Source organism: Eleutherodactylus coqui, chromosome 4 (assembly GCF_035609145.1).
Source record: "Eleutherodactylus coqui strain aEleCoq1 chromosome 4, aEleCoq1.hap1, whole genome shotgun sequence".
In the NCBI taxonomy this organism is placed as follows: domain Eukaryota; kingdom Metazoa; phylum Chordata; class Amphibia; order Anura; family Eleutherodactylidae; genus Eleutherodactylus; species Eleutherodactylus coqui.
In genome coordinates, this window is record NC_089840.1 from 146,580,223 (window position 1) to 146,600,906 (window position 20,684).

The 20,684-nt window shown below is 47.7% G+C and overlaps 1 protein-coding gene across 1 annotated transcript in view; it reads right to left on the reverse strand.

Moving 5' to 3' along the window:
• Positions 1–19,843, reverse strand: part of AMPD2 (adenosine monophosphate deaminase 2) — a 93,080-nt gene extending 73,237 nt beyond the window's left edge. Inside the window, exon 1 of the mRNA XM_066600259.1 lies at positions 19,709–19,843. Coding sequence (XP_066456356.1) covers positions 19,709–19,769 — 61 coding nt within the window. The 5' untranslated portion in view covers positions 19,770–19,843. The remainder of the gene's footprint in view (positions 1–19,708) is intronic.
• Between the last annotated feature and the right edge of the window lie 841 nt (positions 19,844–20,684).

The following is a 20,684-nucleotide window of genomic DNA, read 5'->3' on the forward strand; positions in this document are numbered from 1 at the left end:
GTTTGAGGAAAGCCTACAGGGAAGAGACGTGTCGGTGAGAGGAGACACAGCTAGTGAGAGTGCTGCACGGTGAGAACAATGTGTCTAGTGTGCTCTGGAAGTGGCCGCAGGAAGGAGGGGGCGACAGGAGGCCGGATGGTTACATAAGACACAAGGTCACAGAAGAGAACTAAATCAGCAGCCTGAACACTGAGGGAGGCTGAGAGGTGAGGAGGGCAGCTAGCTGACCCACAGCTGATGGAAGTGTCACCCCTTCAGGACCAGCTGTTTTTCTTCTTCCTTTTTTTTGTTGAGGGGGGGGGGGGAGAGGTGTGTGTGTGTGAGGGGGGGGGGGGGGGTCTAGGTGAAGGGGAGGCGAGGATTTCTTTACCCCATTTTTTTTATCTTCACAATCAAGAGCCATCATTTTTTTCCCTTGACCCCAGTCGTACAAGGGTCTGTTCGAGGGCCAAGTTATATTCTTTATTTAGGGGTACACACAGTTCATTGATTAGCTTTTAATAATTGTTCTTTAGGTATGTTAATGGAAATAAATATTAACTCCGCTGTTGCTTTTTGTATTTTTTTACAGCATTAAAAACATGCAGTACAACTAACATTTTAAGAATAATTTCACACGGGACGTAATTTCTGCGTCTTAATATTATCCCTCTGGGACTTGAATTTCGCACCTGTTAAAATCCGCAAGATTACATTCCATAGCGGAAAATCTTTCTGCTGAGGCATTGAGGACGTCTTGTGGAATTGTTGCTGCGGATTTCTAAAGTATGCAAGACATTCTGCAGATCGCATTTCACAGTTAAAAACACAACAACATCTGCATTGTGTCCTGTTCCATCCCGTGTGAAAACACCCTAACTTTAGTTTTCTGCATAGGAGAAGAAAAGCTGGAATGAAACCTCCGCTGGATGGAATAGAGCCTTATGAGCAGAAATACACCTGTCTAATCCATTGGCACCCTGCAATCATGTCACAGGAGCAACAAAAGGTGCACCACAGAACCACCCCCCTCTGTTAACCCCTTCCTGCTCCAGGACGTACATTTACGTCCTGGAGCGTCATACAGCGCGAGCGTCAGCTGTTTAGTACAGCTGACACCCGCGGGCAGGGGCGTAACTATAGGGGATGCAGGGGATGCGTTTGCACCTGGGCCCAGGAGCCTTAGGGGGACCATAAGGCCTCTCCTCTGCATATAGGGAGCCCAGTCATATGAATAAAGCATTATAGTTGGGGGCCCTGTTACAGGTTTTGCATTGGGGCCCACAGGCTTCAAGTTACGCCTCTGCCCGCGGGCAATAGGCACGATCGGCCATTCGTGGCTATTAACCCTTTAAATGCAGCTGTCAGTTCTGACGGTGGCATTTAAATCCCTCGAACGATAGCAATCGTACCGACCCATAGAATAAAGTCATCATGTCGCTTTTGTTGCAGTTTGTGTGCCACAGAATCAAGACGCACTGAAAGATGGCGGAATGTTTTTGGTTTTTTTTTCATTTTACTCGACTTAGGATTTTTTAAAAGTTTTTCAGTACATTATACGGTACTTTAAATAGCACCACTGAAAAATACAACTCATCCCGCAAAAAACAACCCCTCATACAACGAAGTAGTTACGATTTTTTTAAAGGGGTGAGGAAAAAACGAAAATGGAAAAAGAAGGGGGCCGCGTCATGAAAGGGTTAAACACTGTAGAAAGTGGTCACTATTGATCGCAGCAGCTAAAGAATTAGCCAGAATCAGATATCTGCAATCCCAGCCGTTGCAGGGATTGAAGGCCGTCCGACATATGCTACGATCTGATGCATTGGATTCCAATGCATGAGATTACATGGCCATATTCCTGCAGCGTAAAAGTGCCCGTCCAGGCCAGTATAGCACCCGGCGCTTTCACACCGGGCTTTCTGTTCAGAATATGTCGGCCGCTGCATGGGCTCCTATGGGAGCCAGTGACAGCGGCTGGAGAAGGGAGCTGGGAGGGAGTTTAGCAACGTGACTGCTAAACTCCCACTCTCTTCTCTCCTCCCCTCCAGCTGTTTGCAATGGGAGAGAGCAGGACAGGGGTGGAGCGTTCCGCCCCCTCCCATTGCTGGCTGCGGACAAAGGGTGGGTGCTTAGCTCCGCCCCAGTCCCACCCACTCCCATTGCAAACAGCTGGAGGGAAGGTGAGAGGAGGCGAGCCAGGGAGGGGGAGGGTAGACGAGACAACGGCATTCCGGCCTCGTCGTATACGCGCTGGGACCCGTGCAGTCTGAACGGGCGCATAAATGGGATAGGGTCATGGCCCCTTATTCTAGAGATTTGGCAGGTGGCACTTACACCTGTTAGACATGTCTGAGATTAGCCCCTTTGAAGCTAAAGGCTCTATTTACATGACCTTCACCAGTCATAAAGTATTCCCCGTCATATAATTTCAATTACTGTACTTCCAATTGGCTACAATGTTAAAAAAAAGTTAACCAATATACTTTTTTAGTAGTTGTCAACTGTACAGGATAGGATAGTCAGCCATGCCTTAATATACAGTTAACCCATTACTTGGTACTCCCAATATATAGGGAACCCAGACATAACTACACAGTGCATTCTTAGTACTTGTCATAATATATAGGAAACTAGACATGGTTACCCAGGGCATCCTTAGTACTTGTCCTAATATATGGGGAACCAGACATGGCTTTACAGGGCATTTTTACTACTTGTCCTAATATGTAGGGAACCAGACATGGCTACACAGTGCACCCATAGTACTCGTCCTAATATATAGGGGACCCAGACATGGCTTCACAGGGCACCCTTAGTGCTTGTCCTAAAATATAGTGGACCCAGACATGACTACACAGTGCACTTTTACTACTTGTCCTAATATGTAGGGAACCAGACATGGCTATACAGTGCACCCATAGTACTCGTCCTAATATATAGGGGACCCAGACATGGCTTCACAGAGCACCCTTAGTACTTGTCCTAATATATAGGGAACTAGACATGACTACGCACTGTATCATTAGTACTTGTCCAAATATTTAGGGAACTAGATATGGCTACACAGTTTAATATTAGGACTTTCCCTAATATATAGGAGACCCAGACTTGGCCTCACAGGGCATCCTTAGTACTTGTCCTAATATATAGGGTACCCAGACATGACTACACAGTGTATCATTAGTACTTGTCCCAATCTATAGGGAACCAGACATGGCTACACAGTGCATCCTTAGTACTTGTCCTAATATAAAGATACCCAGACATGACTACACAGTGCACCCTGAGGCCTAATGTCCACGGAGAAATTAGATTTAGCAAATCCGCGCGTTAAGAAAAATGCAAATCCGCATCCCACAGGAAAACATTGACCATCCGCAGTTAATTATATAGCCGAGGATGGTATTTCAAGTGATTTGTGTATTTCACGTGCAGGAAAAATCCCGCGACATGCTCCATCTTAGTGCAGATCACGCGTGTGGGAGCTCATAGAGCTCATATCTCAACTGATCTCCCGTAGGAAAAAAAAAGACAATTATAGCGCATTCGAGGCAGAAATCTGCAGCAGAAATCCGCGGGCCTGATTTTGTCCTAATATATACTGGACCCAGACCCGTCTACACAGTGCACCCTTAGAACTTGTTCTAATATATAGGGGACCCAGACATGCCCAAATAGTACGCCCACAGTTGTCATCATAATATATAGTAGATATTAACATTGGTGTTAAAAAAAACACAAGTGGGTACAAGCCCTACATGACTTCACAGGGCTCCCTAAGGCCTCATGTCCACTTGCACGCACAGATTCCACTGCTGAATCCCGTAGTGGTATCCATGCGTGCCCGCAGACCTGGAGAGGAAAACATAATTTTTTACCTCTCCGGATCCAGCACAGATCTGCTCTGAGCCGACTAGATCTTCTTTCTTCAGCACAGCGGAAGCGTCCGGGAGCGTCAGCCGACGTACCCGGCGCATGCGCAGTGTTTACTTTTTTGTTTTTGAATGCCCTGCTTTCCCGCGGCACTTCCACAGTGACAGCTGCAGGTGTGCTGCACATCGGATGTCTTCTACTGACTTCAATGGAAGCCGTTACTGCGGGATCCGCAGGAAAATGGAGCATGCTGCGATTTCGATCCGCACGCTCGGAAAAATAAATCACATCCGCGTGCTTTTACTTGCCGTGCGGATGCTAATGCAACCCTATGGGTGGCAAGAGGTGTGGATCTCCGGCCCAGGAGACACACGCAGATTTTATAAATAAAATTTGCCCATGGACATTAAGCTTTAGTACTTGTACTGATATATAGGGGACCCAGACATGGCTACACAGGGTCCTTAGTACTTGTCCTGATATATAGGGGACTAGACATGGCTACACAGGGTCCTTAGTACTTGTCCTGATATATAGGGGACTAGACATGGCTACACAGGGCCCTTAGTATTTGTCCTAATATATAGGGGACCCAGACATGGCTACACAGTGCACCCTTAGTACTTGTCCTAATATATAGGCAACTAGACATGGTTGCCTTGGGCACCCTTAGTACTTATACTAATATATAGGGAACTAGACATGGCTACAAAGAGCACCCTTAGTACTTGTCCTTATATGTAGAGAGCTAGACATGGCTACACAGGGCACTCTCAGTACTTGTCCTAATATATAGAAAACTAGACATGACTACACAGTACCCTTAGTACTTGTCAAACTACTAATGACCACTTGTCTGTTAGTATGTATATGAGTGAGTGATTCTCATGCTCTACCCCCTGGTGACATCATAGCTCTGCCCCATGGCAACGTTATAGCAGGTCCTAACACACTGACAATACAACTAAGCCATTATTGACATAACTCAGCAGTCATGACAAGAGACACCGACCTATCGCCACCACAGATCAGTGGTCTTGACAAGAGACACTGACCCACTGCCACCACAGAGATCTGGCGGACTTAAGGACCTGTGGTGATGTTACTGCTGTGGGAGGAGCCATTCCATTTGGAGTTTTGTAGAAAGTACTGAATACTGGATAAGACGACAGCAGCTACCAGGACCTGTGATGATGTCACCGTCATGTGATCACCAGTGTGGGTGGAGTCAGGGATCACATGACCAGGGGCTGATCACTGTATCCAGGAGTCTGCTGTACTGGGGATTTCTGAAAATTAGGATGGATGTGGATGTAGCACAGCTGTGTGTGTGATGTGTGGTAATCAGGGTGCATGTAGTAGAACACGCACAAATATAAAACTTGCAGCGGTTTGTTTCCTTCATAGAATTGCTGTGCCCTGCAGGAAAACATCACTCCTGTGCATGACCCCATTCATAAGAATGGGGTTTCATTCATAAGAATGGGGTTCATATTTGTGCATCTCGCAATGCACAAATCTGTCGCAATTTTCTTGTCTCTCTGAAGCCAGCCTTCTGCCCACGACCGGATATTTTCTGCAGAATCTGCACCGCCTGATCCGCAGCAAATAGCGCCCATAGCATGCTATGGGAAATCGATTCTTCCTCCACACTTGCGGAAATCAATTGCAGTTTCTGCAAGCAGAGGAAAAATCACAGCATGCTCCACTTTTCTGTGGATTCCATGTGGACGGCTTCCATTGAGGTCAATGCAAGCTGTCCGATCCGCGGCCCTTCTGCAATAACATTGTGGAAAGGTCAGAGATTCAGCAGCATTCTTAGTCGATGACATGGGAAAGGCAGTTGTTAAAGGAAAAAATCTGTATTGTGCGTGTCCGACGGCTCGCCGTGTGGACCATCCTCAGTACAGATAAAAACGAAAGTGATAAGGTGCACATGGACACAGCTGCTCCCAGTGCCAGATTCCATTGTGGGATTCCGCAGGTGGAATCCGTCTCTGCCATGTGCAGAAGCCCTAAGGCCTCATGTCCACGGGCATAACTGAATTGCGGAATCCGTAATTAAATACCTGCAGATGTCATTTTTACCGATTTGCGGATTAAAAAAAAATCAATAGAAAATCAATTAAAGTCAATGGAAGCCATCCAATCCGTGGCACACCCGCAGCTGACACTATGGACATGCCGGAGATCCGCGGGAAAGCAGGAGATTTTTTTTTAATGTATTGCGTATGCGCACCGCGCGCCTGCATGCATCTGCCGTGCAGAAGAAAGAAGTTCCGGCCGGGATGAAGAAGACCTGCACCACATACGGACAGGTATGAAAATGGCCATGGCTGCGGGTACGGGTGGATTCCGCTGCGGGATTCCATACTTGGACACGATGCCTAAGGGTTTATTTAGACAATGAAGTCAAGTTGTGTTTTTTAACCAAAAAGCAGCATCAAAATGCTGCGGTTGAGCCATGTTTTCATAAAAACCCCATTTCTGCAGTCACGTATGTGAAACCCATGACTTGAACGCAACAACTGAATAAACTCTAATGCTGTTCTCACACAGCCCGCTTTTAACAGCGCTTAGTACAGCGTATTACTTTAAGGCCCATGGGTATTTTTCCCATTGTGCATCGCCACATTTAGAATGCCATTACTTTGATTTTTTCTTTGATGTAGTCATATAAGTGTCTGTTTCTTTGCAGCCCAAGGTGTACTTAAAAAAAAATTATAATTTCATATATATATGAAATTCTACCACCAAGAAATGTGCAACGTTCTTTTTTTTCATTTTATCTTTTTTGTGCACATCTCATGGGCAAAAAAGTAATGGTTTTTGATGTCCCTGCATTCAGAAAGCTGTACATGTTAGACTTTTCCTACAATGTATTATTCAGGACGTGATGATTGCGGCATTACTATATATGTGTCTTTTACAAAATAAAACCATTCTTTAAAAACTAATGAAAGCATGCTTTTCTATAGAGTGTCATTTTAAAAAATACATTTTCTTATCCGTATCATTGGGGGACACAGCCGAAGACCTTGGGTATAGCTACTGCCATTAGGAGGCGGACACTAAGCAGAAATGTGTTAGCTCCTCCTACTAGCTATACCCCTCCTGCAAACACCAAGCTAATGAGTTTTAGCTTAGTGTTCATAGATGGCAGACCTGGTTATCACTGGCCTTCAAGTGCCTGTTGGATTCAGGGAATACAGGGAGGCAGGACTCTCCCTTTTACCCCACTAAGGAGGGCAAAAAGAATGGAATTAACTGTTCTGTTGCCTGGCTTGTCCTCAGAAGAAATCTTAATTTGACACGCTAGCTATAGTGTCCCCCTATCAACAGAGTACTGCCTTCCACCTTAAAGGCAGGCAGGTATAGGGCGACGTACACTGCTGGAATTATGGAATACATTTTCTTTTCCATGTGAGGGGTAAGTATGCTGCAAGAGGTCGACACCGCGATGGCCGTCACATACTAAATCATCAAGGTGGGACTTGCAGCACCAAAAGTCATAGAGGAAGCAGCAAAGATCTTGCTTGGGCCAAAGATCACCTTCCAGCGCTCTCGGCAGTGCGCATACTGGGAATAGATAACTGGATATTCCTCATCACAGAGACAGTCGACCCAAGAGAATGGAAACTATATTCCGAAGTCTTTTGGGCACTTTGTCAAAGGTGAGGCCACCCGGACGTCGACCTCATGGTGTCTAGAATCAATAGCCAGCTGCCAATTTTTGTGGCCAGGTCTCAGGACCGAGCTCAAGCAGTAGACAAACCAGTAATTCCATGGACAAAATTCTGGTTCCCATATGTGTTTTCTCCCTTCCCACGAATCCCACAACTTCTCAAGAAGATCAAAATCGAAGGCCTTACGATGATTTTCATCACCCAAGACTGGCCCCACGGGAAAGGCGGGGTAACGTGGATGTCGTTAACCTGCTTGTTGATGCTCCGTGGCACCTGTCTTCTTAAGATCTTCTCTTACAGGGATCCCTCTTTCACCTAAATTTGTCTACACTTTGTTTAACAGTGTGGTGGTTCAAGCTGCAGTCTTAAGATCCTGTGGATTTGCGAAACCTACAATACAAACCAGGATGAAGTCTCAGGAACCCTACTCTACTCTGGTTTATTATCGCGAGCGGAAAAAATTCTTTTGATGGTGTGAAAAACTCAATTTCCATGCTATGTGTTTCTCTTTATCTGACCACCTATCCTTCCTACAGTAGGGTTTGGACATGGGCTTTAGTCATAGTGCGAATACTTGACCCTTCAAGAAACTATATATTTTTCCAACATTCACTGGCCTCCAAGTCAGCTGTCCATACATTTCTACAGGGGTTTCTCACATCACCCATCCCTTTTATTTCCCTGTCTCTCCTTGGGATCTTAAACTTTTACTGGATGCCATTCAGTCTTATGCCTTCGAGCCTTTAAGTAAAGTTTCAGCTTGTCTGTTGGGTTGGAAGGTGGCCTTCTTGGGTTTTAGAGCTTTCAGCTTTGTTGGCCAAGCGTCCGGCCACAGTCTTTCACAAGGACAAGGTAATCAGGCGACCTATCCCCTTCTACTTTCCTAAGCTGGTGACGGCATTCTACAACAATTAAGTTATTGTTCTACCTTCATTTTGTCCCTCCGCAGTTTATCCGTCAGAACACGCTCTTCACAAACTGGATTTAGTGAGAGCCTTGCGGATCCACCTTTCTCAAACGGCCTCTTTTAGACAATGCGACTTCCTGTTTGTGATAATTCCTGATGGTCCAACCCTTGCGGCTTCCAAGGTGGTCATCCCTCATTAGATCCGATCAACAGTGGTAGAGGCATACCGTGCCACGGGCAAAATGCCTCCATTCCATGCTACAGCGAATTCTATTCAGGCAGTGGGTGCCTTGTGGGCATTACAGAATGGGGCTTCCGCTATGCAGGTGTGTAAGGCCGTTATCTGAACTGCTTTACACACCTTTTCAAAGTTTTATCGAGTGCATACTATTGCATCCATGGACACCTCCCTCGGTCGGAGAGTTTTACAAATGGCTATTAACTGACCACATGCATCTTTTAATACTTTCGCCACCCTTGAGGGACTGATCTGTAATGTCCAACAATGTTCAGCTGTGTCTTCAAATTATACGGACGAGAAAACAACATTTCTGTACCTAAAATCTCTTTCCCGCCCAGTTCATTGGTGGCACGGCACTACCCTTTCTCTTATCAGTATTTTTACATATATTACTCCATGATGGAGAGTTCTTTTTGCAGTTGCACTCTGATGATGAACCTCTCTTCTGCATAGTATTAGAAACATGTTTTGGACCTTGCCAGACATGGGAGCAATACAGGGAAATCTCAATGTTGGACTGGATTCTAAAGGTTTAACTATTTATTCCGTTTGGTGGATGACACAATTCTGTAATTTGATCAATTTTAAATCCTCTTGGTGTACTCAGTACACAAAAGCATTATTTCCATTGCCTTTCAGTTTTACAAACGATCAGGCTGCACAGAAGGCACAGTCTAAAAGAGTCAGCTGTGACTAGCCTGGAATCCTCTGTTAGGCTTCCAGTTCTCATGGTAACGCACTGGGACGCCAGAATTGTGTTCATGTGATGCCAATGGGGACATAAGGCACCCCATCCCACTGCAAAACCACTTAAATGCAGCAGTCACTTTTGACCACAGCACCCAGTTGGTTAAACAACCAAGATAGGATTCATTTCTGATCTCGGTCATTACTTTGGGAGCCCGGATGTCACTCAAAGTTGCTCTCTGGCTGCAAAATCAAGATCTAAATATACGTCATTGAGGCATAATACAAACCTCTCCATGGCATACATTTACATCTTGGTGTGGGTAGAGGCTAAAGGTGTATTTCCATCTCAGACTTCTATGACATATCCGAGCGCCTTGTTTCCGTAGCTTCCATAGAACTCAAAGAAGTAACTGAGGAGCTGCGGAAACAGTTTGAACCGTGGTACACTGCATAACTCCTATTGACTTCTGTGTTACAGCAACAGTGCAGCTCAGCCAAGCTCAGTTGTTTCTGTCATCCCAGCCATCTTGTAATCCGCTGTGTTCTTATCTCAGCAATGTATGGCAATTTAAGGCCCAAAAATCTGTGTCTTTAAAAATGTTTAAAGGGAGTCTGTTGATTTTGAGCTTCCAGCATAATGCTATGTGCCACAGGGCACATAAACTGAGAATGTGTTTATAAAAAGTAGATTATTTATTGCAGCAAAAGCTTACTTTTATAGTCTGGCACTGTATATGTAAGCGAACCCGCCTTGAGTCAAGCAGTATAGCCCTATGCATGCCCCTCTGCACTGCCCCTAGCCGCTGGTGGCAGCGCAAACAGTAGTGAAATCCTGCTCTTGCACTGTGCGGCTCTCTGACCCACGCACAAGTGGACATGTGCACTGATGACAAGCTGTCTGCACCTCGACTTCACTGACACATTGTGCATGTGCCAGAACCCAGCTTTGCAGAGCATCGCATCTGGCAATTCACAGGCCTAGCACTCCCTTCTGGAGGATCCAGAGGTGTAGCAAAGACTGCTTTAATGGGGTAACAGTGTGAAGAAAAGAAACTGTTTTTTTTCCCTTAAACTGTTCAAAAATCATTCTTCAAGCTTGGCCTCTGGAACATGCGCCATGCGTCACTGAAGACGAGCTGCAGACACGCTCGCCCACTTCTGAGCAGGTCAGAGAGACACACAACACAGTTTCACTGTTGCTTGCGCTGACATCCACTGCTAGGGGGAATGGTGGAGGAGCATCAATAAAGGTTGTGTGACTCGGGGCTCAGGCAGGGGTCATTTGCATGTGCCAGATTATAAAAATAAGTTTTTTCTGCAATAAATAATCTTCTACTTCTCACAAACACATGGTCAGTTTGTGCCGCATATCAATTTTGAGCTGCCAGCATAGCGCTATCTACGATGACAGAATTCCTTGAAATCTGCTACAGGATGCCACCTTTGACATAAATCAGCTCATGGCATTTATGATTTGCCAGACCTGCACTGCTTAACTGTAAATGCCATTATTGTGAATTCTGGGTATCAAGAAGCACAAAATTCGCCTATGTTTTATTGTAGCACACACTGTCCTGAAAGTTACAGCAGCACAAGAACGGTTTGTTGGAAGTCTCATGTCGAGTTGCCTCACACAAGCCTCAGAGCACCATGCGCAAAGCCAAGCGCTAGCTGAACGGGTTCTTTCATGTGATGAATCACCTTTCCCTGGCAGTCTGATGGCCGAATCTGGGTTTGGCAGGTGCCTGGAGAATGCCATCTACTGTAAAACTTGATGGAGAAGGGATAATGATACAGGTCTGTTTTTAAGGGGTTAAACTTGTCTCCTTATAAGAAGGGTAAAGTTAATGCTACAGCATACAAAGAAATGTTAGGCTTTGTTCACATCTACACTAGGATTTCTATTTTATTCTATCATAGGCACCGAAAAATAAAATTTAAGCCATGACATGACCGGATGGACCCCACTGACTAATAATAGGGTCCGTCAGGTTCAGTCATTTTTCTTGAAATAATCATGCCGCAAGCATATTTGACGGAATCTATGATAGCGCTTCTAATGCAGATATGAAGAGTCTAAGGGACCGTTCACATGGGACAGAATACGTGTTGCAGAATACATCCATCTGCAAAATACCCAGCACCAAAATCTACACTGCTAAAGTCCGGATTTTGATGCAAAATTAAAAATAGCAAAATCCTGTTGGCAATTCCACATCCAAATAAACAGGTAGTCATGCGGACCTTGATGCGGGATTCCGGGACGGCATGCATGTGAAATGTCTCTTAGACAATTCCATGCTTCCAACTTTGTGGCAGCACTCTCCAGCTGTATTATACTTACTCAGCTGTATTATAGACGTAACCTAAGGGTTTTTAGTTATATTTTGATCAAATTATATATGCCTGCTAGTCGCTGCATGGTGACCTCTTTTTAATGAGTCCCTACTAGAGATGAGCGAGCATACTCGTCCGAGCTTGATGCTCGTTCGAGTATTAGGGTGCTCGAGATGCTCGTTACTCGAGACGAGCACCACGCGGTACTCGTCTCGATTAAACGAGCACTGACCATTGATTTCAATGAAGCCAGCAATACAGCCGGCTCTATTGAAAGCAATGGGCTGCCGGCGATCGCAGGATGAATTGTCGGGAAGGGCTTAAATATATAAGCCCTTCACTGCAATTCATCCAGAAATGTGTAAAAATAAAAAATATATATATACTCACCTTGTCCCGGCAGACGGAGTTCAGCGCGGCCGGCCTGCAGTGGGTGTGAAGGGGGTGTGAGTCAGACCTGCCCCCTGATTGGCTCAGCGCTGAGCCAATCAGAGGCAGATCTCACTCACACCCATTCATGAATTCATGAATGGGTGAGTGAGTGCTGCCTCTGATTGGCTCAGCGCAGCTCTCAGCTGAATGACAGCAGTTCAGCACCACAGTGCAGGGGACAGCAGGAGAACAGGCAGCTGTGCCCCGGCAGCTGAAGGGAGGTGAGTATCTATTTTTTTTGTTTTCTAAATCACTTTTAATTCATTTCCAGGGAATGGCTTATATGTAAAGTCCTTCCCTGAAAAAGAATTCAGGTGTGCCAGTGGACCATTGTCTTCAATGGAGTCGCCGGCAGCAGCAGCGGCTCCATTGAAGAGAATGCCTGCATTTTTATTCTTTTTTACACTAAAATCTTTCTTTTTCAGGTAAGGGCTTATATTTTTAAGCCCTTCCCGAAAATTCATCCCGCGATCGCCGGCAGCCCATTGCTTTCAATGGAGCCGGCTGTATTGCCGGCTCCATTGAATTCAATGGGCCAACATCGTTCTTCTCTGCCACAGCTGTTACAGCTGTGGCAGAGGAGAACGATCTTTATGCTGACAGTGCGGGGAGGGGGCGGGGGCGTCTCACTCTTGCCACTATTGTGGCTTAATAGTGAGACCTCGGAGCCCGAAATGCAGCCCTGCATGTTGCTCCTCGCCTGCCCTATCCATTTCTGTGTTTTTTACATGACTTTGGTGATTTGCTAAGATTTTCACAAATGAAAACCTTGGCGGAGCACCAGTCATATACAAAAATGCTCGAGTCGCCCATTGACTTCAATGGGGTTCGTTACTCGAAACGAACTCTCGAGCATCACTGAAAGTTCAACTCGAGTAACGAGCACCCGAGCATTTTGGTGCTCGCTCATCTCTAGTCCCTACACTTATTGGGTGCAGCAATATAGGAGACCACAATACAGCACCGAACAACACTACTGCTGCTACTGAGCCCCCATCCTCAGGACTGCACCACCCCACAGCAACAGTTGTGCAGCACCACCTAATGTGGGCAGCTCTTCAGAGCTCAGCCATCCATATGATTCAAGAAAAGCAGTCTGAGATCCAAACAGCTAACTGCCCTAATGCTGTGTCCTAATTAAAAACACTGGGATCATGTCGATTGGAGTATAGCTTCCAAGAAAAAACTAAAAGATGAGGAGCTGCACAGAACTAATAGCTGAGAAGCAATAAAGTAATGTATAGTATGTGGATGTGTAGGCCATGCCTTCTACACTGTTGGTGTATTTGCAGTGTCTATCCCCTTAGTTTTGTTTTTCCCTGGTACCAGCACTCCAACCCAGTTGACCTAGGCGTTTTTAATTAGCAAGAGACTGCTTGAGGGCAGCTTCAGACTGGAGCATGCGCAAATACGCTCACTGATGCTTTGCTGGCCCCATTTAAAACAATGGGCGATGCAAGGGCACACCTAAAAATAGGACATGCTGCAGTTTTTTATTTTCCCATTCAAAAGAATGGGGTCCATATCACATTTGTGCAGGATTCACGGACATGTGAAACCGGCCTAAAGTACATGCACTTGGACTGGAAAAGGTTGCTCTCGAGATTCTCTGGCGCAACTCGGATCATACAGCACACGAAAATCAGACAAGAATGGGACATGTTGCTGTTTTTTTTTACTGTGCATGTCCTATTTCCAATTTTTCAGTCCAAAAATCGGGCGGAAAAAACCCTGTGTGTGTTTACCCATAGGGCAGCACCTGCTTAGATCGCAGATTGCTTCCAGGGATCATATGGATGCATGAGCTCTTGAGACCTGTTCACGTGCGGTGCTGCGTGGCAGCTGCTCTTGGTGTGTTCACAATGTCCCTAGGAACCTCGTATACATGTTTATAACACAGCTGAGAGGCAATAGGTCAATGTATGGTAGGTGGATGTGCGCTCCATGTCTTTCTCTCACAAGGTGGGCAATCCTCAAGATAGGCCATCGATATCTGATCAGTGGGGGTTTGATTCCAATCAGCTGTTTAAGGGGGTCCGTGTCATTTTGTTTACATTGATTACGATCCAGTTCCTACTGGGAAGCTGTACTTTTTATTGCGGTTTTTCTGAATATTACAGCGCTGTCCCATTAAAGTGACCAGGACCACGCTATAGTAATCAGAACAGCTGCTATGGCGACAGTCAGACCCCACCTATCAGAGGTAGATGGCCAAAATTCCATAATGCAGTTCAATGTAAGTGAATGGCGATTCAAAAAAACGTATTCCCGCATAGCGTGCTCTATGTGTCACATAAAAGTGACAGATTATCAAGGTGGATGTTGTCCATTGGAATAAGTGACAACTGCTGTGAAAATACCCCATAGCAGAAAAAGGGGGCCAACTCCAAAATACAGCCATGTATTAGGAAGAGAAAGTTGTACAAGCTGATGTAGGTGTGATGTCAGGTGGCCATACAGTCACACAGCGTACAGCAGTATGTGGCCAATCTTCCCCAATGACGCGGAATTGTGCAACTCAATGCATTCCTATGTATGTGACACTGAGGCCTCCCTCACACAGGCCTTAGGCCTCCCTCACACAGGGCATTTGCAAAACGCTGCCTTTTCAGCTGCCTTTTCAGCCCAGCTGAAAACGCTGCCCATTCATTTCAATGGGAGACTCAGCTGAAAATGCCCAAGAATAGAACATGCAGCGCTTTTCAAAGCTGTGTTTTCAGCCCTGTGTGAGCCGCCCCATTGAAATGAATGGGAGCCTTGTACAGCGTTTAGAACAGGGCTGAAAACGCTGCTGAAAGCGCCCTGTGTGAGGGAGGCCTAAGGGCTCGTTCACACTGGCGTATTTGTGCCGTGTATTACGCACACAATTTTTGCATGTGTAATACGCAGAGAACAAAATCCATTAACTTCAATGGGTTCGTTCACATGTGCATATTTTTTCACGTGAAAAAATAGCTAGTCAACGGGCCCTTCTGCGTCCTTTTTTGTACGTACAAATACACAGTGTATTTGCCTGCGCCAAATCCGGCAGGAACGGGCAAACTATGTAGGAAAATGTGCTTTTTGGATGCATGAATAGGCAGTGTATTAACGTGACTGAAACCTCCATGTGAACGAGCCCTTAGGGTCCTTCAGGACGGGATGACTGTTGGGTTCTTAGGCGCCTTACAGTCATCCCAGCAGTGCAGTGACTGGAGGTGGAACGGACAGAGATCTCTTCTGGCCACCGGCCTCCATTCACGGTAGCCACCCAGATTAGATGGTCAATTGCAGTTTTATTTTATGCCTACCTAAACTGGACAACTCACGGTGGGTAGATGCCACCACCGCTGTATCTATATATATATATATATATATATATAGCGATATAACATGACCCTGGGTAGATGCCACCCCTGCTAAATCTCCACATAGTGCTATAACATGACCCTGGGTAGATGCCACCATTGCTGTATCTCCACCTACCGGTTGTAATATAACATGACTGGGTAGATGCCACCCCTGCTGTATCTTCATATAGTAATATAACATATCCCTGGGTAGATGCCACCCCTGCTTCATAGCCACATTGTGCTATACCGTGACCCTGGGTAGATGTCACCCCTGTTGTATCTCCTTATAGTGATATAGCATGACCCTGGGTAGATGATACACCTGCTGTATCTCCACATAGTGATATAACATGACCCTGGCTAGATGCCACCACTGCTTCATCTCCATAGAGCGATATAACATGACAATGGGTAGATGCCACCCATGCTGTTTCTCCATATATTGTGCTATAACATGACCCAGGGTAGATGCCACCCCTGCTGTATCTCCATATAATGATATAACATGACCCTGGGTAGATGCCATCACTGCTTTATCTTCATATAGTGATATAACATGACTGTGGGTAGATGCCACCATTGCTGTATCTCCACATACCAGTAGTAATATAACATGACTCTGGGTAGCTGCCATCCCTGCTGTATCTCAATATAGTGATGTAACAGATCCCTGGGTAAATGCCACCCCTGTTGTAATGCCACATAGTGCTATAACATAACCCTGAGTAGATGCCGCCACTGCTATATACGCATATAGTGATATAACAGATCCCTGGGTGGATGTCACCCCTGCTGTATAGCCACATTGTGCTATAACATGACCCTGGGTAGATGCCACCCGTGTTGTATCTTCATATAGTGATATAACAGGATCCTGGATAGCTGCCACCCCTGCTGTATCTCCATATAACACGACGCCCTCATGTTCAGCCTATAATACAACCCCCTCATGTTCAGCCCATAATACGACCCCCTCATGCTCAGTCCATATGGCCCTCTCATGTTCAGCCCATGATAAGACCCCCTCATGTTCAGCGCATGACACGATCCTTCATACTCAACAAATGACACGACCCCTCATGTTCAGCCCATGACACGACCCCCTTATGTTCAGCCCATGACAAGACCCCCTCATGTTCAGCCCATATTCCCCCCTCATGTTCATCCTATATGATTCTCTCATATTCAGCCCATGATAAGACCCCCTCGTGTTCAGCACATGATAAGACCCCCTTATGTTCAGACCATGATACAACCCCTCATGATCAGCCCATGACACGACCCCCTTATGTTCAGCCCATGACACGACCCCTCATGCTCAGCCCATGACACGACCCCTCATGTTCAGCCCATGACACGACCCCTCATGTTCAGCCCATGACACGACCCCGCATGTTCAGCCCATGACACGACCCCGCATGTTGAGGCCATGACACGACTCCCTCATGTTCAGCCCATGACACGACCCCACATGTTCAGCCCATGACACGACCCCTTATGTTCAGCCCATGACACGACCCCTCATGTTCAGCCCATGACACGACCCTGCATGTTCAGCCCATGACACGACCCCGCATGTTCAGCCCATGACACGACCCCGCATGTTGAGGCCATGAAACGACTCCCTCATGTTCAGCCCATGATAAGACCCCCTCATGTTCAGCACATGATAAGACCCCCTCATGTTCAGACCATAATACAACCCCTCATGATCAGCCCATGACACGACCCCCTTATGTTCAGCCCATGACACGACCCCCTCATCTTCAGCCCATGACACGACCCCTCATGCTCAGCCCATGACACGACCCCTCATGTTCAGCCCATGACACGACCCCTCATGTTCAGCCCATGACACGACCCCGCATGTTCAGCCCATGACACGACCCCGCATGTTGAGGCCATGACACGACTCCCTCATGTTCAGCCCATGACACGACCTCACATGTTCAGCCCATGACACGACCCCGCATGTTGAGGCCATGACACGACTCGCTCATGTTCAGCCCATGACACGACCCCGCATGTTCAGCCCATGACACGACTCCCTCATGTTCAGCCCATGACACGACCCCCTTATGTTCAGCCCATGATAAGACCCAATCATGTTCAGCCCATGACACGACTCCCTCATGTTCAGCCCATGACACGACCCCCTTATGTTCAGCCCATGATAAGACCCAATCATGTTCAGCCCATTTGCCCCCCTCATGTTCATCCTTTATGACCCTCTCATGTTCAGCCCATGACACGACCCCCTCATGTTGAGGCCATGACACGACTCCCTCATGTTCAGCCCATGACACGACCCCACATGGTCAGCCCATGACACGACCCCGCATGTTCAGCCCATGACACGACCCCGCATGTTCAGCCCATGACACGACTCCCTCATGTTCAGCCCATGACACGACCCCCTTATGTTCAGCCCATGATAAGACCCAATCATGTTCAGCCCATATGCCCCCCTCATGTTCATCCTTTATGACCCTCTCATGTTCAGCCCATGATAAGACCCTCTCATGTTCAGCACATGATAAGACCCCCTCATGTTCAGACCATGATACAACCCCTCATGATCAGCCCATGACACGACCCCCTTATGTTCAGTCCATGACACAACCCCCTTATGTTCAGCCCATGATATGACCTCCTCATGTTCAGCCCATGATATGACCCCCTCATGTTCAGCCCATGACACGACCCCTCATGTTCAGTCCATGACACGACCCTGCATGTTCAGCCCATGACACGACTCCCTCATGCTCAGCCCATGACATGACCCCCTTATGTTCAGCCCATGACAAGACCCCCTCATGTTCAGCTCATAATAAGACCCCCTCATGTTCAGACCATGACACGACCCCCTTATGTTCAGCCCATGACACGACCCCCTTATGTTCAGCCCATGACACGACCCCCTCATGTTCAGCCCATGACACGACCCCTCATGTTCAGCCCATGACACAACCCCCTTATGTTCAGCCCATGATATGACCTCCTCATGTTCAGCCCATGATATGACCCCCTCATGTTCAGCCCATGACACGACCCCTCATGTTCAGTCCATGACACGATCCCCTTATGTTCAGCCCATGACAAGACCCCCTCATGTTCAGCCCATGACATGACCCCCTTATGTTCAGCCCATGACAAGACCCCCTCATGTTCAGCTCATAATAAGACCCCCTCATGTTCAGACCATGACACGACCCCCTTATGTTCAGCCCATGACACGACCCCCTCATGTTCAGCCCATGACACGACCCCTCATGTTCAGCCCATGACACGACCCCCTTATGTTCAGCCCATGACAAGACCCCCTTATGTTCAGCCCATGACAAGACCCCCTCATGTTCAGCCCATGACATGACCCCCTTATGTTCAGCCCATGACAAGACCCCCTCATGTTCAGCTCATAATAAGACCCCCTCATGTTCAGACCATGACACGACCCTTATGTTCAGCCCATGACACGTCCCCCTCATGTTCAGCCCATGACACGACCCCTCATGTTCAGCCCATGACACGACCCCCTTATGTTCAGCCCATGACAAGACCCCCTCATGTTCAGCCCATGACATGACCCCCTTATGTTCAGCCCATGACAAGACCCCCTCACGTTCAGCTCATGATAAGACCCCCTCATGTTCAGCCCATGACACGACTCCCTCATGTTCAGCCCATGACACGACTCCCTCATGTTCAGCCCATGACACGATCCCGCATGTTCAGCCCATGACACGACCCCTCATATTCAGCCCATGACACGACCCCCTTATGTTCAGCCCATGACACGACCCCGCATGTTCAGCCCATGACACGACCCCTCATGTTCAGCCCATGACACGACCCCCTCATGTTCAGCCCATGACACGATCCATCATACTCAACCCATGACACGACCCCTCATGATGAGCTAATGAGACGACCCTCTTATATTCAGCCCATGACACCATCCCTCATGCTCAGCCCATGACACGATCCCCTTATGTTCAGCCCATGATACGACCCCTCATGCTCAGCCCATGACACCATCCCTCATGCTCAGCCCATGACACGACCCCCTTATGTTTAGCCCATGATACGATCCCCATGCTCAGCCCATGATACGACCCCTCACGCTGAGCCCATGATACGACCCCCTCACGTTCAGCCCATGACACGACCCCTCATACTCCATCAGTTACACGACCCCTCTCCTCAGCCCAGCACCTCTCATGCTCACCTGCCGCGCTTGGAGCCTGCAGACTGGCTCTCTTTTTGAACGGGGATTTGCTGGCTGCCATGGTGGCGATCACCCGGCTGTGTCAGGCCGCGGGGGGCTGGCTGTGGGCTGCTGTGTGTGTGAGGGGCTCTGTGGCAGATGTCGTCTGTGTGTAGTGATGCTGGTGGATGGCGAGGTGTTCGCGCTGCTGGCTCCTCCTTCTCTGCAAGCAACAGTGTGAGGGGTCCGGGCAGACATGGATTCTTCATGCTCATCATGTCGTGTGTAATTTGTGGAGCCACCAGGGAGGCTCGGGGCTGGGGGACAGACATGTCGTGGGCTCTACCACAAAGACATCTCCCTGCCTAACAAAATGGCTGCTTTGTGGAGTGTTCCCATCTCTGTTCATGTAATAGATTGGGAACAATATTTCCTCCCTACATTATAACATGTGTCATAGCTGGCAGTGTGACTCCATCACACCTTATGGAGCCCAAGAGTAGTGCTGCTGTCACACCGCTGGGCGTCCATCACATCTCATGGAGTCCAGGAGTGGGGCTGCGGTCACACCGCTGGCCGTCCATCACATCTCATGGAGTCCAGGAGTGGGGCTGCTGTCACACCGCTGGCCGTCCATCACATCTCATGGAGTCCAGAAGTGGGGCTGCTGTCACACCGCTGGCCGTCCATCACATCTCATGGAGTCCAGGAGTGGGGCTGCTGTCACACCGCTGGCCATCCATCACATCTCATGGAGTCCAGAAGTGGGGCTGCGGTCACACCGCTGGCCGTCCATCACACCTCATGGAGTCCAGGAGTGGGGCTGCGGTCACACCGCTGACCGTCCATCACATCTCATAAAGCCCAGGACTGGGGCTGCGGTCACACCGCTGGCCGTCCATCACATCTCATGGAGTCCAGGAGTGGGGCTGCGGTCACACCGCTGACCGTCCATCACATCTCATAAAGCCCAGGACTGGGGCTGCGGTCACACCGC